At 41.3% G+C, this 17,197-nt stretch overlaps 1 protein-coding gene across 1 annotated transcript in view; it reads right to left on the bottom strand.

The window, feature by feature from the left end:
- Positions 1-16,014, bottom strand: part of gpr39 (G protein-coupled receptor 39) — a 35,272-nt gene extending 19,258 nt beyond the window's left edge. Inside the window, exon 1 of the mRNA XM_056389495.1 lies at positions 14,924-16,014. Within this exon, the coding sequence (XP_056245470.1) occupies positions 14,924-15,707 (784 nt within the window). The 5' untranslated portion in view covers positions 15,708-16,014. The remainder of the gene's footprint in view (positions 1-14,923) is intronic.
- Positions 16,015-17,197: the final 1,183 nt, after the last annotated feature.

The following is a 17,197-nucleotide window of genomic DNA, read 5'->3' as shown; positions in this document are numbered from 1 at the left end:
ATTAGTCACACTTAGTATATAGTTTACATTTAGTTTCAGCTGAAAGTGGAATTCACAGAATGAATGCATATTACTATCATTATCCATCATCAAATTAGCATGCCATCAGTACAAGGACAACCACTTGTCTCCAGGAGGGTCTGGTCTATTTAATGATGGATCACATTAAAGATTTACCATGGTTGGATCTGCTCTTGCATTAGTGCAGATGGCCATTTGTTATCTCTGTCCAGTAATAATGTTATGGGACATTCTAACCTCCTATAAAAGACTCATTCTTTTCTCATCAGAGTTTTTGTTGTCATCAAAGGTGGAAGTAATCTGAACAAGCAGCTGTGAGCAGTTCACTTCCTCCTGTCAGATACTCTGCACAGCTTCAGTTATATTATTGTTTGGTTATAAAGCAATTTAAAAATAAATATGGTAATTGCTGTTCAGTCAACTGATGAGAGGATGGTGAAGTTGTTAGACAATATTAACAAACCTGCCGTGACAGTAGCATAACCACGACCAGTTCAGAAATAAAAAGATTCAAAAGATATTTGTGTTAAGCTTTTAGTAAAGCGGGAAAATGAGGAGCAATATTCAACCTTCAGCCTTGTTTTTGTCATGATGTCACACAACAGGAAACTAACAGGTGTCAGATTGTGTTAGGACGAAAATGATGACGATACTGTCAAGAGTACTGCATTGGACCTGACAGCATGAGTAGACTGCAGCTTGTTTTGTACAATAATAATTAAGTTTTTTTTAAAAGACCTGACTATATCAATCAGGGGGATAAAAGTCAGGGGAGTAAAAAGTTTTGTACAGTGAAATATCAGGAGATGGCAGAGACCCCAGGAATCTACTAATCCCAGCGAAGAAGTAGTCCAGCACACAACCCTCTGATAAAATGGCAAATTGTCATTTTGACGCATTGATTATTGTACAGATTAAAACTAACGAGACACTCAGTGAATTTGAGAGATGCTGGTGGGCAGATTGTGTTATGTTTCTCCATTTCCATGTCTTCATGCTAATCTAAGATAACAGGCTACTGCCTGTAGCTATATATCTAGACATTATGCTAAACAAGTGGTGTTGATCTACTCTAATTCCCTGCTAAAAATACAACCAGCATATTTTTCAAATTTAAAGCCACTTTAGAGAAAGCCAAACAAGCTGTAAACAACAATTGTCTCCTTACAAACTTGTCATGGCCAACAGTTGCTTAGTTATATTCCAGACACAGAGCAATATTACCATTCATTTGGATCTGGGTTTGGATTAGCTCTCTTTTATCTCCAACACCTGAAGGGGATATGTGGCTCTTTAGCCGCTAAATGCTTCATTACATTCTCCAGCTAGTCGCTAACTTTGCTAAGCAGGAAGAGTATGGTGCGATTTTAGACCTTTAAAGCTGCTAATATTTTAGCCAACAGCAGCTACCCCCAAAAAGGTGAAGCGAAGACGTCTCGATCGCTCCCCTAGTGGCTGGCTGCAGTGTAGGTCATGAACTCCACCCCCTCCAAAATACATTTTTCTCAAAGATGGTTTCTGACGTTTCAGGCAGTTCTTATCACGCAGATGGAGGTTCAGATGTTTATTTTCAAGTTTGGTTTTAATTCATTATTTGATACTATGAAACGGGAGTGTGTCGTCATGATTGACAGCTGTGATTGACTTGCGATGGGATTGAACAGGTGTATGGGCTGGACCTCCATCACTCCACCTGTTGACTCTGGCTCCAAACGGTGTCCAGTGCAAGATGGCAGCGCTCCTTTCCTCCACATTTTGGCTTCATTTTTTTTATACAGTAGGAGGAAGTGGGGATGCGTCATCCATCTTTATAGTCACTGGTTGCAGTTTGCAAGCTGGAAAACCAAAACATCGAGATAAGGTTGTCTTTTTCTCAACCGTTATGTGAGAGGAACCGCAGAGTTGCATGATAATTCTCTGTGTGTGTCACTATGTGAAATCCCTTGTAAAGTCCTGTTATCTTATGTGATCTTAGCTTATGTCATCATAGTATTAGATAAGCCAGTGAAGAAGTTTCTACTGTTTATTTAAAAAGCAGGCTCAGTAAACCATAAATATCAAATCCGTGGATAAAAAATGTATGTATCATTGTGGGCTAGCAAGACAGTACTTCATCATGTAGACGTTGCTGCCACAGAAGAAAAATTAGACAACAAATGTGGAAAATTTGTCCTTTAGCAATAATGACAAGGTGGTGAGTCATCATTCATCCACAGGGCACAGCCTCTGCTCTCATCTCCTGCATTTAATTGCTTTTTAAGAGTGAACATGACAAAACATAGTTTGTTTTGGCAAAGCTCCTTGAAGCACTGTGTCTCACAGGACATTAAAAAGCTCCACCATCCCCACCCGCTCACTAATGCCTACAGCCTCACCCTCACCGACATCCAACATGAGAAAGCTCCTCATTAGAGAAGAAAGCACTTTTACAGCTTCAAGTGTGCTGCGATCGATTCCTGAAGAGAGGAGGCTTAATTTGGTTCGGATAAAGAGATATAGATAGAAAAATAAACATTATCGGTCTACCTGCTGAACATCAGCAGGGTAGCATTGTCACTGTGAGCCTGTTAGCCGACATTAGCGCTTAGCTCAAAGAACCGCTTCAGTACAGCTTCCCAGCACCGCTCATTAGGCTGCAGTCTTGTTAATCAAAATCCTGTTATAAAACAAAAAAATGTGATAGATTGTATCTCTGCTAATAAGGATTTTTGTCTAATTCTTTGGATCGGAGTTGATTTGAACTAGACTAAAATGGTCTTGACTGCAGCTCTTAAAGAGCAGTGATGAAAACCTTTAGATGTACAGTGTTTATATTTGTCATTATCATACCCATGGGAGGAATTTTGATTTCATCTGATTTATTTAGTGATCACTGATTTGAATTTTATCTGGACTGGTCCTTCATCCAGTGGCGATTCTAGATGTTATTGGGGGCCTAGGCAAAAAATGGCTGGGGGCCCCTCCAATCAGCATTCATCACAATTATGTAATAAATAATCTGACAATCTGACAAAAAATGTATGAAATCAAAACTTTTTTGTAATCCAAATGTTCACATTAGTAAAATTTAAAACATAACATAAAAAACCTTTTAATTTTCAAAATATTGATACAAAGACTGAAAAATAACTGCATCTGAGATGTCATTGCAAGTTGCCCATTGCTCCACATTACTGTGGAGTAAAGTTTGTCAGCTCCTGGGGGCCCCTGACAGCCTGGAACCCCAAGCAGTTGCCAGCTGCGCCTCTGCTTGCATCACTCTAGACCTGAGGTTCGAGAGCAGGGGGAGCCTGTATCTGCTGTCATGATCTGCCCCTGGAGTGACTTTCTGCGCTGATTCTGTTTGTGTTTCCTGTTTTACCTTGAAATTACTTCCCTGCCCGTCTGTTTTACTTGCTGTCTTTGCTTTTTTTCTCCAGCTTCTGTGATTGTCTGCCCCGCCCTGATGTGTTTCACCTGCTCCCAATTACCCTTACCTCCCATATGAGTCTCTGTAGTTCCCTCAGTTTTTGTCAGTTCGTCTATTCAGTTCCCCTGTGTTACCTCATGCTTCTGCCTCCTGTTCAGTTCTACTCGGTTTGGATGACCTGTTTTACATCCAGTTCTGCATCTGCCTGCCTGTCTACGAGCCGGAATATCTACAAGCCTGTTTTCTTTATTGAATATCATCACTGCGCTGACCTGCCTTTGTTTTGTGTTTGCATGTGGGTCCAGAAATCACTGAAGTATAACACCCTCACTATATCACACTAATCACTGTACCTAGAACAAAGTATGGGCCTGATGAGTCTCCCACAGTGTGAGTTATGCGCTGTGAGTGACTGCAGCCACCCCAGTAAGTCACACATCTAATCTCCTCTCAAGGTTTTAGTGCTGCATGCTGTGTTTGAGGGTGGACCCATCACTGAGGTCTCTACTCCAAACGTCTGTGAAGGCTGATTTCCTAGACTTAAACTTCACCAGTAAAATGTGGTGATGCCTGCTGTGAAAAGTTGTGTTTATAAAATCTGGATTTCAGCAGCGGAGCAGCAGCTTGGAGGTTAACACGTCATCTTAATGGGCCACGTTTGAGTCACTATTTCAAACTTGTTCCGTTGGCATGACAACAGAAACAAAACATGTCAATGAGAGCAGCTTTATTATGAATTCAGCAAAAAGATAAAGAGCTGAAACCAGCTGATACACTAGGCAGAGCGCAAATACGATGCAAGATGTCAGTTGTTTACAGCTGTTGCACAACAGTTTTCAACTATGTCCTCAATTTCACACAGTGACCGTACACACTCCAGTCATATTCTAGGTCTGTGTGAAAGAGCTCACTTGTAGTAAGAAACCCACGGAGAATGTAAACTACTCTGGAAGATAATCTGATGAAGTAACACTGTATCAGGATTTTTAGATCAGCATTAACATACACTAACTCAATCAATGTTGACATTTTTTCAAATATTAATTCTGCCCTAATCAATATGCTCACATTAACAGTAGATTGATTGACTGTGTAATGTGGAAAAGGAAGAAAGACCCACTTAGGAGCATTATCTGACCTTTCGGTTCTCATCACCTCTTCTGAGCACTTTAGCATCTTTCAGCTAATTGTTTTGTTTTTACAGCCTGAAAATCATCAGGCCACGTTCCCCGTCACCACCCCCATAAACCTTGTTCCCAGCCAGGGCAGAAAGCTCTGGTAAACCCACTGTATACCACCTGTCCTCCAGCAGCGGAGAAATATAGTGGAGCATTTCGCAGCTAAAGCATTCAGCAGTTGATGGAGACTAACTAACTTTTACCCAAAACAGAGCTAAATGGACAGTGAATACTGGACTTAATAATGGTGGTTGTGGCAGCAACAACGCACAACAACTTTATCAGGTGACAATAATTGGCCCAGAGCGGCAAAAAGGCTGTAGGAATTAGAAGCTGATCACCTGACTTCACCAATCGCAGCAGTTAGAGCCAAGTGCTGGCATGCTGCAGCATATTAGTGTGTGTGGCTCTGTTAAGTATGTTGTTGTTAAGCAGATAAGTAAACACACCCAGACAGTGTAGCCTGTGATTTCCCCTGTGAGCTCTGACACACCATGAAGCTACACAGTCACCCTCTCAGCCATCAGCAGGATTGTGTCCCAGGCGGCTTGGCGAGTGCAGACTGTCACTCGCAGGAAGGCTTGCCTTTAGCTGTGTTTGCTGCCGAGGGGCCACGGGGCTCTTGAGCTTATTGCTAAACTATGCAGCTGTCACTCTGCGCAAAGTAGATGCTAGGACACAAGGGAGGGCTTGAGAGGAGGAATGGTGAGGCACAGTCATCGACCTGCCCAAGGAGCCTTGACAAATCCTCCCAGAGGTTTATTTTATAGTTGATAGTAAAAGGGTTTGAAAGGGGCCACCCAAGCAGCATAAACAGGCCGACAGGGAGTCAGGATCTGTAGTCAAACACAATAAATAAGCCCCATCGATCGAAAGGAGAGAGGTTCATGGGTGGCAATTGGGCTGTCGCAGAAGTGCGTGAGCTATGGCCCCATTCTGGCAGATTGGTGGAAAGTGGCTGAGCAGGTAAGACAATGCAAGCCCAAGAAAGTTATGGATCCTCCACTGTTAGATGGCATCAGTCTATTATGTTTGGTTTCAATGCTGCTAAGGGATTTTCTGTTTTCCAGATTCTTGTGGTGACACTGGTATTAGGCAAAAAGATTTGTCCCTGCATGACGGTTAAACAATGAGCTGTGTTTGCACTTCACCGCAGATACAAAGGGGCGTTGTAATTCAGGAGTTCCCCCCTTGCGCATGTCTTTCGTGTGATGCATTCGCTCAGCAGGTTATCTCTGGATAAGACTGAGATTTAATTGGTTGCTGAGCCTCTTGAAGCTTGTTGAATCTGAACCCAAAAAGCTGTTGTTAATGATCTCCACTTCAGCCTCCATACAAGCAAGTCGGAGAGGAAAAAATCACAGGAGCATGTCATTCTGTCTTTCAGACCTAATATTGCACCACCCCCCCCACCCCCACCCCCCCATCACCACCACCACCGTAACCTCCAGGATGTCCAGGGAGACTCAGCTGAAGGTTTCAATCCACCACCTGCTGGTTTTACTCCACCACCGTCTGGGTGTGACACCGGGGGGGGGGGGGGGGGGGGGCACCTGTCTTATCTCCTGTCTTCATATGAACCACCAAAGTCTTTCTTTGTCGCTAGCCTCAGTAAATGCTGTTGTACACCAACTGATTACTGGAAGGCTTTTTCTGAAAGGGGAAAATCAAAATGTATATTCTTTATGTACATAGCAATTTAATTAGCTGATCTCACAACAGTGTAAATGTCATGAGTCCACTTTTAGAGCAGTTTAACATCTCAAAAAATTTTAGCAAATTATTTAGTGTTTGGATCTGTGTGAAGTGCTGTGTGGGAGGTGTCTGACACACGGATCAAACACAGGAGATTATTAAATGTACTTGTTGGAGCAAGACTGCACAAACATGTTGTTTACCAGCAGTCAACTGTACTTCAAATAACCAGAGTTCTTCTGCAGGATTAAAGAGCTATTGTTCTGCTTTTTACTCCAGTCTGAAGTTAAAGTCATAATATGAAGCTTTTCCACATTAAAATGTCTAAAAATGACTAGAGCTATGTTATATGTATTTTTTGAGATGTACAGTACATTGTGCATTATCCCAAATGCTTCCATCAATTCTCAAACCTAGAGAGATATGTCATTTTAATCATCATAACGATACGTGTCATTTGTTCGCATGTCAATGACGTATCTGGCAGATATGTGGTCGTCTGCCAGAAGCTCGAAATTGATCTGTTTCCAGTTTTAAGCCATATTTTTAAGATTCACTTATTACACCTTGGTCGTTTTCAACATTTATTTTAACCAGATGAAGGGTTTTAGCTGTCGGACGTCTGGATCTTAAGTTAGCAGAGACATCATGTGTGCACCAAGGAGCGTCGGTGAATCACTGATTTATAAAGTGAAACTGCTTCATGGGTGTTTCCACTGGTTTTAATCCCCTGGTGTGTGTGTTATGGAGAGGATAATTCAGCTGCTGGTAAAAACCTCCTGAGCCACTGACACTGAAGGAATCCAAACTGGGAGAAGGTGGTGAAGACAACAACTCCCATGATCCCATGCTACTTCACAATGTCACCCAACAGTCTTTTGTTATTGTTTTGATTGAGAGACTCCTAGAAGCAGAAGTTAGACTGTGCGTTTAAATGTCACTTTCTCTCTCTCACACACACACACACACACACACACACACACTACAAAGCTTCATGTGATATAGTAGTAGGCTATCTATGTAACTTGTCTCACCTGTTCAGCTCTGTAGATCATTGTTTGATAGTCAACAGTGACACAAGTGAAGACGCAGGATTATCACTGCAGACATAACAACAGCTGTTCTCTGCTCTTGTATTTTTCCTCGAGTGTCCGGGCACCCCTTCTTCTCGCATGTCTTCAGCCTCAGTGAGTGCTCCCATCACAAATGGCCTGCAAAGGTCAAAGGCCACAGGCCAAAGGCTGAAGGCAGCAAAAGGGAATTAATATTCATTTTGCAAATGCCGGCGGCTCACAGTAACTGAAATAAGCAATCTAAAGCAATTAACCTCCTGCGCTGGACGTGAGGATGAGGATGTTCTCTACTTTTAATTACTCTCCACAGTCTCAGAGCCCGACCGGGATTAAAAGTTATCTCAAGGTAAAGTCGAGCGGCGTCATCAACGTGGCCACTTGAGAGATAACTGACATGGGTGCTTACAGCAGGAGCAACTGTTTGCAAGCGTGCATGAGAGTGGAACTCAGTGCTATCTGCTGCAGCTCCTCTCTGTCTGCCGACCACAATAACAAATCAATTCATATTCAAATTCTGACTCGGGTCATTCTTGCAGCCGAGCGAGCCGGCAGTCAATAAGGATGTGAGCGAATACTGTTGATGCCAGCAGACTGTCATGACCTCCCCAGTAATATTCAGTTAATGTAATATTCCATTGTGAGGTTGTTGTTTACGGGGACTGAGCTGTTATGAATTTTGAAGTAGTTATGATAGAGGAGGACAGGTGAGGTGATTACAATATGACTGTGTTCTTCTCAGGAAATCATAATTAGGTACTTAGATTATTTTGAAATAACTTCAATTACCTGCACATCAAATTTGGGTATAATAAAGGTTTAAATATTACACCAACAAATCTGTAGTGTAAGAAACACACAATCCGCTCTGTATCAGTACTCATTAATATTTATTCACACATCAATATTTATACAAACTTCCATATTCTATTCTGTTGGTGCTAGAGCAAAAACCTTGAGGGAAAGGATGAAGTGAGCATCCTGCACAATTCCTACTGAGATAAAGCAGAAGAAAAGTGTTTGCATAAAAGACCATCACACACTGAGGAATGTCATTACATGTCAGCTGATTAAAATCAGTCAAGGCTGTCGAGTTCTGGTCTCAGACTTCCACTTCTTCCAAAAACATCAGTTTTCTCTATGTAATTTGGAATGACACTTTAGTATGCTTTAAGCCTAATAAAGGATTATCTGCTGAATAAAAACAGAACTCCAAAGGGTGGAACGCCCCAATAAACACAGCTAAAAACAGAATTAAAGCACAACTCGCCTCTAATACATATTAATACTGTGCTTATATAACAATGCAACGGTTATTTCTTCCAGACAATCAGGAGCAGGTAGATCAAGTCAATTTCACTGATCTCTGAGCTGAGAAAAATAATACTAACTTCTTCCTGATGCTGCAGTATCCACACTGTATTTCTCAATATACAGTACAATTTGGAAGCTTATTTATTTTCAGTATAAATAAGTATATGGAAAGATTTAGCCGTTGCGCACAAACAAGTGACTAGACAGAATATGAAATTAAACAGTGGTGTTCTTCAGACACAATCATATATTTCTGTATTTTTATTCTCATTTCTCATCAAATTCAGGCTCTCACTGAGTATTTTGTTTCCCCCAAAAGTTAGGTGGAATTCCCAACTACGTTTTCTTCCAGCGGTGGTTTTAAAATGTTATTGGCTCTTTATGAACAATTATTACAACACTGACTCTGGAACTAGAAACTTAAACTTGAGGGATTATTGTTTGGCCATGGGGAAGCTGGAACAACAACATTGACATTTCATGACTTTTTAAGTTGACACAAGAGCTGTTTGTTCACATATACAGTCGTTAAGACGCAATCATTGATTTGGAGTCATTTTTCTACATCCAATTTTCTCTATTTTAGCTTTTTTTGAGGGGAGGGGCTAGAAGTAGGCTACATGATTCATTTACATTCAGAAACCTGACAGGACCACATACCTAATGGCCTCCACAAGTTCACCTGGAACTCCCAAACAACAGGTAAGTCTGTTTCTCCCTGCCGCTGTCTTTTCACATGCAGCTAGACATGTAGCTGTTGATTACAGTCCTTCAAACTTATTGCTTGGGAAATAAATCTCTCGGGGGTCGTAACACTAGCTGTCTTGTGTTAGCTAATGTTAGCACTAGTTTCAGCATAACATCTGTTAAAAGTGAACTTCACCCAGCCGGGCTGGGTCCCACATTATGATGCAAAAGATCTCAAAATAAAATAAGATAATAAGATTTGAAGTTTGTATTTTTATTTTTATCCAATACTAGAGTTTCAGTGCCATTGTTTCATGTTTCACTTCAGGTTTTGTTTCCAATGCCAAAACCTCTCCCGGGGAGTAAAATGTCCAGTACTGATGATCTTTATAATATTAAGACAGTTCACAGTGAAATGTGAAGACAGGGAACAGTGAACAAGCAGTTTAGGTTGTAGGACAGTGTTGACCTGTTTCAGGTATTTTCCGCAGAATCTGATTGTTTGTCATGAATGAAAATCAGCCTTTGAAACAAAAACCATTTTACAGAATTCCCCATGTAATTGTGTTTTGCTAAACTTTACTTTTGGCTGGCGTTGTTAAACGTGTTGTTTCCCTTTTTTGTTATCTGTTCAATCAAAGTACCTGCAGAAACATCTTCATCAAGTCAGCGCACCGTCACAGCAGAGTCAGCTGTCTGTTTGGGGAATAAAATTGTTTGTTCTTTCACAGAACTGTAATTATTGAATTCTCAGACTGAAACACAGTTCGCATTAGAATTAATCACTGTAAACATTTGTTAAGTCTGGCAGGAAATACATTTTTCCCTTTTATCACTGCCAATGTGGAAGTTCACCAGCATATTAAGGATGATTTAGTGTGACACTTAAATTAAGTTGCAGGACTTGAATAATACAGATTACTGGGGGTTTTTTTTTAAAAGTGGCCAAAATAATAACGCAAAAAGAGGTTAAATACATTAGACAACCGTTTTCACAGAATAAGTAGTACCAGGAAGTCTTATTTAAAAATAATAACTAGAAAATAAAATTCTAACTCATAAAAGTTTCCAATAACCTGCTTAATGCGCAATTTGTGAACTTCAAAATGACTAATGGAAAAAAATGTATACGCTCACATGAGGTGGTTTTTCAGGCATTTTGATAAAGCAATATTTTTGAAAATTTGAAGTGGAAACAGCGTTTTCAGATTCAAGTCATGGCTCCTGCCTCATCATGCCCCAAGGAGCCGGTTCCAACTGAGAGTCAGATGCTGGAAGTACATCGTCACGTTTAATTGGAACGATATCGTGAGAGGAGAACACAAAGCTTTATTCCCATAACATCACTAATTGGAAACACAGACCATTCATTCTATTGTGTTCAGTTCACTTTTCAAAATCAAAAATTGCTTCTATTTGCATAAAATAGTAGTAAAAATAGTAAAAAGTCATTCAAATGTGTGGTATAAATGTAATTTCTTGTAGAAATTGAGAATAGTGGTTCTTTACATTTTGTTAAGGGGGGCAACACAACAAGCTTTAAGGAAAACATAGACAAAATATGACCATATAAAGTCATTATGATTTGCATTTGCAATAGTAGCTCCTCTCCATTTAATGAAGTCCAATACTCACTCTCCCTTTAGCTTTGCTTTGGTCTCCACCAACTCCTGAGAGAAACAGCTAATTAGCTGCTAAATGCTCCCCTATGTTCACCTGCTAGTGGCTAACTCTGCCAGCGTGCTATTTGCTGCTGCAGGTTCTGTGCAGTGGGTTAATCTGAGCTTTACACAGGTGAACGATGTAGATGAGAATCGGTGGCGAGACCGAACCACAAACCAAACCAATGAACGAATGAAATGAAAGAATGAATGAAAGAAGCTAAAGCCTCCGCAGAGCAGAGAGGAGCTGCAGAGCCGGGGGATAATTCTCTGGTCTCGACAGAAACACTGATTCACACGTGGTCCAATACTAATTTGACTGATGAGGACGTACGATTGACTGGTAATTTAATCACAGCACACGCGGTCCCCAAGGAAACAATGAAAAGTCAGAATAGATGGCCCATAATAACCATTAATTATTTTCTCTAGGAATAAGAAGCGGCCCCTTGTGTTAAGTTAGATGAGTTGATATATCAGTGTCTTACTGAAAGATAAATGGTAAAGGAGTTAGCAGACAGTCTTGTACCGGAGCTGTGAGGCTGATTGGATTAGTCTCAGTGATTCTCAGAGTGGCTGATACATGGCTGTCCTGAGGACTTCGCTTAGTTACAGTCACACTGTCCATGATGTAAACTTTATTTTAGATTTTGTCATGGAGAAAAACATCCTCCCGAGGTGAACCTTCCAGAAACATCTGACGTTCATGTTCATGAAACAAAGTGGACTTTCAGTTACTTTAGGACAAAAGCTTTCAGAGTTTTAGGTTATGGGGACATCCTCAGTGACGATGAATCTATAAATATGTGTACCATGTCTGTGTGTTTTGGATTTGACTCTAAGAAGAAGTGTTTTTTGACAAACAGCGACAAATAGGCGCTGGGGATTTTGGAAGCTTCAAACTGCTGTCAGAGCCGCAGCTGCAACTGTTGACCTTGTAGATAACAGTTTCAGATATGAAAATGTGAGTTTCAATTATTTGAATGTCAAATAAAAATGCCTGGCACTGGGGCGTCAAGTGGCGCAGTGGGTAGAGCAGGCGCCCCATGTGTAGAGGCTACAGTCCTCGCTGCAGCAGGCCCCGGTTCGAATCCTGCATCGGACAGCCCTTTACTGCATGTCGTTCCCCCTCTCTCTGCCTCCCCATTTCCTGTCTCTCTCTACTGTGCTATCATAAAGGCATAAAAAGCCCCAAAAAATATATTTAAAAAAAAATGCCTTGCACCACCTCACTGTGCTTCAAGGTTCTCTCTGGGGTCGTGTCAGTTTCGTCCTTCCTTCCTCCATAAGACAATGTGCACATTTTGTATCCCACTGAATACACCACAGTGAACACAGCTGTAATAGTTACACAAAACTATGTGTGTCATTAACCTTAAAGCAAACAGCTGTACACAGGTAATTAATCACCACCCTGAGGATGTAACATTGAGCTGTAAATGTAAACAATGAATTCCAGGGTTGTGATTCAGACTCATATTTGGTCTACACTTAATGTCAACATGACATCATTAGTGACTGTACTCAAACAAAGAGCAGTTGTGTGTGTGTGTGTGTGTGTGTGTGTCATTAAACACACAGGAGGACGTGTGGTGATGGTACGCTCTGCAATGCAGGGAAGCGGCACCACAAAGACACAACAGACTGAAATGATGCTTGTGTAGTTACAGAGTAAAAACACTGTTTGTGGTGTCATTGGTGGAAATATCCCATAATCACACTGAGATCATATTTAACACCTAAGTCATCTGTTGGGGTAACATTGTGTAATTGAGCCTGTAAATGTAAATGTACACATGAGAACATTTTGTATATAATAACGTTAACAGACTACTTAAAGCTTTTTCACTATCTTTCGTTATTTCTTTTTTTATGTATGTATGTAGGTTTCTTCCCTTTAAAAAATGGTGCTCAATAAACGCTGCATTATTCGATTCTTTAAATTAATTAATTTAAATATTAAATTTATATTTATTTTTATTGCAGGAATCAGAGCAAGCTGTATAAAGTGGCTGTGGTGGACGTGTTCATAAACAGCTACCTTTTTACTTTTCATATTAGCACTTACCCAGCATTGTGTTTCTGACCTGACTTGGAAATATCTGAATTCATGTATAAATTTGTCTTAAGATATAATCAGATCCTCATCTAAGATACAATTATGGACATAATCCATTTTAACTAATAACACACAAATCATTGTATTGCCCTTGTCCATACTGAATAAATCAATCAAACATTCACAGTGTAGGTGGAAAACTTATGTGAACATCTCAGTAAAGTTGCATGGAGCCTGGTGCTCATGTCAGGACACCACAGAGGGAAGAAACATCACTGTGAACTTCAGGTTTTGCAAAGAGCAGCTTGACTCTACACAACACTGCTGGTAAAAGGATTTGTGGGCTGATAAAAAAAATAAAGTTGAAATGTTTTGGAAGAACATGCAGCAGCATGTACGGTGTAAGAAGGGCTCTGAATACCAACATCAAAAACCTCCACATCATTGACTGGAAAAATGAATTCCTCAGTTTATCAAGGTATTTTACAGTGTGTCTGTCCGCCCGCTGAGGCTCATTAGAAGCTGGGTGATGCAGCAGGACAAAGAGCCTGAACATCAAAGGAAATCTGCTACAGAACGACTTCAGACAAAGAAAAATCCACCTTCTGCATTCAGAGCGCAGAACCCAGCAGAGAAGCTGTGAATGAGCTGAAGAGAGCTGCTCACACCAGACAAGCTGAGAATATGTCTGAGCTGAAGCAGTTCTGTAGGATAAAATATTAATTTGTCTTTCTTTCTTATTCCATCGCTTAAAAAACCCTGCATCACACAGGGAATAAAAGTAAGTTTACATGAAAGCTTCCTCCTCCACATCCTGGAGTTACGCTCCTGTGTGTCCTGTTTTCTGTCAGTGCGCTGTTTATTCATGCAACCACCGTCCGTGACCGGTTCGCTGTATGACTAAAGAACTTGGGGAATTCTGCTGTATGTACTGGTGTGTCTTCTATCTCTTTTCATTCCAGCCTGTCTCCAGTGGGGAATATCAGCCTCTGTTAACATCAGTGAGTCCCTTCCCATCTCATGTCAAACGCTTCCATGATGTCCAGTGGACCAAGACCGCGTCATGCTCTCAGGATGTTCAGCCCAGTGCTCACGTACTGTTTGTTCAGTAGATTTTGTTATTAAAATTTTATCTGATGGCGGTTTGGGCGTCCATTGCTCACCTGACTGGCCCTTTCTGTGATGTCTTGTGTGAATTTTCTCTTCTTTTTTTTTGTCCTTGTGAGGATTTAATTCAAGTAAATTCATTCTAAATTTTCTGAGTTAAAAAAATGAGCATGGAGCTCCTTGCCACTGTAAATAGGGGCTACCTTAACAGATTTGTGTCACCCATGTTGTCATATTTTCAGTAACTATTGTTTTGACTGGACAGCTGCAGGAATCAAACATGTGTCTATGTACACAGCTGCCTCCAAGAGAGGAACATCATGCAAACAAACTCAAATACTCTGACAGAATCATTTATCTGCACTGTTTCTCTTTTAGTTCAAGAACACACTCTAAACAAAAGCTGTGTGTTTGTGTGTGTGTGTGTGTGTGTGTGTGTGTGAGTGAAATCCATCATTTAAATGGTCGTAATATTGTATATAATAAAACACTGGACGTGTCTTTATTATTTCCACTTGTGGCACAGAGTCCAGGTTGTGTTTTCACTGCTGTTAACTGGCTGATGGTGATGAAACAACATCACATAGACACACACACACAACACCATGATCAATGGCCCAAAAAGACCACACACATAATACAAACAGACACAGCTAGAGCTCTAAAATCATGTCTGTGATCAGACACAGTTGGCGGAGCAAAGTATTAAAGCAAGGACTTACCAAGAAAAATGATGGTCTGCTTCCTGGCCATCTTGACCTTGGAACTTTCATGCTTGGGTTCTCTTAGAGTTCCACCGGTCGCTCCATCCGGGGAACCCATAGGTCTCCGCAGGACCAGGATCATAGCTCGGCACATGAAGGCCACGCAGATCACCACCATCAGGTAGACGACGAAAGCCACAAAGAGGCTGACCCGGTACATCACCCAGCGCTCCTTCAGATTGGTGCAGAAGGTCAGATTCTGGACGGGCGTATCCGCGCGGAAGGGAATGTGGCCCTGTGTTCCCGTGGCGATCAGCAACGGCAGGGCCACGAGTACGGACACCAGCCAGGCAAAGGTAATGAGCGCAGAGGTACGTTTGCCACCCAGGGCTTTGAAGCGAAACGGGTGGCAGATAGCCACGTAGCGCTCGAAGCTAAGTGTGGCTATGTTGAGGATGGTAGCGTAGCTGCAGGCCTCAAACAAGAAGTTGTAGATCTTACAGGAAGCGTTGCCTGATGTGGACGTGAACGGGAACCAGATGGCACTGTAGAGCTCCACCGGCATGCCGATGAGCAGCACCAACAAGTCAGAGCACGCCAGGCTCACCATGTGGTCGGTCACGTTCTTCTGAAGGTAGCCGTTTCTGTTCAGCACTTGTGTCACCCTGATAGTGACTGAATTACCCACGATACCCGTCACCAGGATGAGGCTATAAAAGACCGTCAGGAAGATTTTGACGGGGTAGTTAGGTTCAAGTTCACTCCAGTCTTTCTCATCTGCTATCTCCATTTCCCCATTCATGGTTACGAGCGGTGAGCTCAGATTGTCCAGGTATTGATTTTGCCCTTCAGCTTATCAGTTGTGCTGGGTGCAGCCGCCGTGATTAGAGCCGAGATCCAGGAGTGAGCTTATATATAAGAGCTTAGACTGAAATGGTAATGGTCTAAATATTCAATACCTTAACCCCGAAGTCCAGTGTGTGGCCCCGAAGCCTGGTCCATCTCCTCTCGTTTCGGATGATCATCTGGAATCCCCTGGAGTCCCCACAGGTCTTAGTCCAGAGTCTGCGGTTTCATCTCAGTCTGTGCAAAGTGTTAGTCAACATTCAACTCCCACAAATTTCCTCCTCCCTCCTGTGAGGGCAGGGCAGTTAAACATTAAACACTACTACAGGCAGCATGAGTGCAGAGGCCTGGTTTCACTCATTATTATCAGGACTCCCTTTCACAGAAACACTTTGTTTTCCTTTCAGTTACAGTCAAGATTAGAAACATGGTTAAACGGTGTTGCAACTTGCAAACAGATAAGAAAAAAATGGAAAAATATTCCTGATTTTTAAGCAACTAAATCAAACTGAATGAGGTTTACAACATTGAAGTTTTGATGGGATAAAAATGGAGATATGACACTCAGAGATCCTGAAAGTGACACTCACTTTAAACATGACTGAGAATGTGCACCTATGAAAACAATAGACAATAACCACGTAGGAAGACAGAGAAGGCAAGATTGAAAAGGTTAGCTTTATGCTTGAAATAAAAAAAATAATAAAAAAACAGGCAGGGAAGTTGAAAAGAGGAAGAAGACTGAAATAATCCAGGCATATCTGCATGGCTGAGCTCAACATATTTTTCCACTGAGTTCAAACCACCAGACCACATCTATCTACCATATTTACATGGTAGATAAAATTATGCTATTAAAGACTGATGATAAATGTACTTATTTACAATATTTACTTTAAACACTGAGAAGAACGGAATGCAGCCTTGGAAAAAAGACTTCACCGCGCACAGAAATGATACAGACAGGCTTAACCTGATTAGGAAAAAGCCTGAGTGCCTTTCACTGTGATTAAATATTGTCAGAAACTGTCAATTAAACCTTCAAGTGCTGCATGTCGTCACATTGTCAGCCAGATGTTTACTGTCACAAGTGAGGTAAGTAAAATCAAGGTTGATTGTTCATTATGATCCTGAAGCCTCTTAATTGATGTCTCAATTCTCATTTGAATTATCTGCTATTGTGTCCAGACGCCTGCGTTTAATCACATAGCATGAGACAATTCATTTGTTATATCTTAGTAATGAGGTGCTCATGTGTAAGAGGCTGCATGAAACTGTCTGTGTGACTTTGAAATAAACACACCATGGGCCGGTGCCGCTCTGTGTCCGCTGAGCTAGAAATGATCCACAGCTGTCAGATGTTAAAGGAAATAAGCCAAACATATAATGGCTGACAAACATGAGAGGGACTTCATGAATGTCTCATTATTTACATTACAAAAGCAG

This window comes from Seriola aureovittata, chromosome 11, assembly GCF_021018895.1.
Source record: "Seriola aureovittata isolate HTS-2021-v1 ecotype China chromosome 11, ASM2101889v1, whole genome shotgun sequence".
Classification (NCBI taxonomy): Eukaryota; Metazoa; Chordata; class Actinopteri; order Carangiformes; family Carangidae; genus Seriola; species Seriola aureovittata.
Note: the sequence above shows the minus strand (reverse complement) of the source record. Positions and strands in the feature narration are given on the sequence as shown.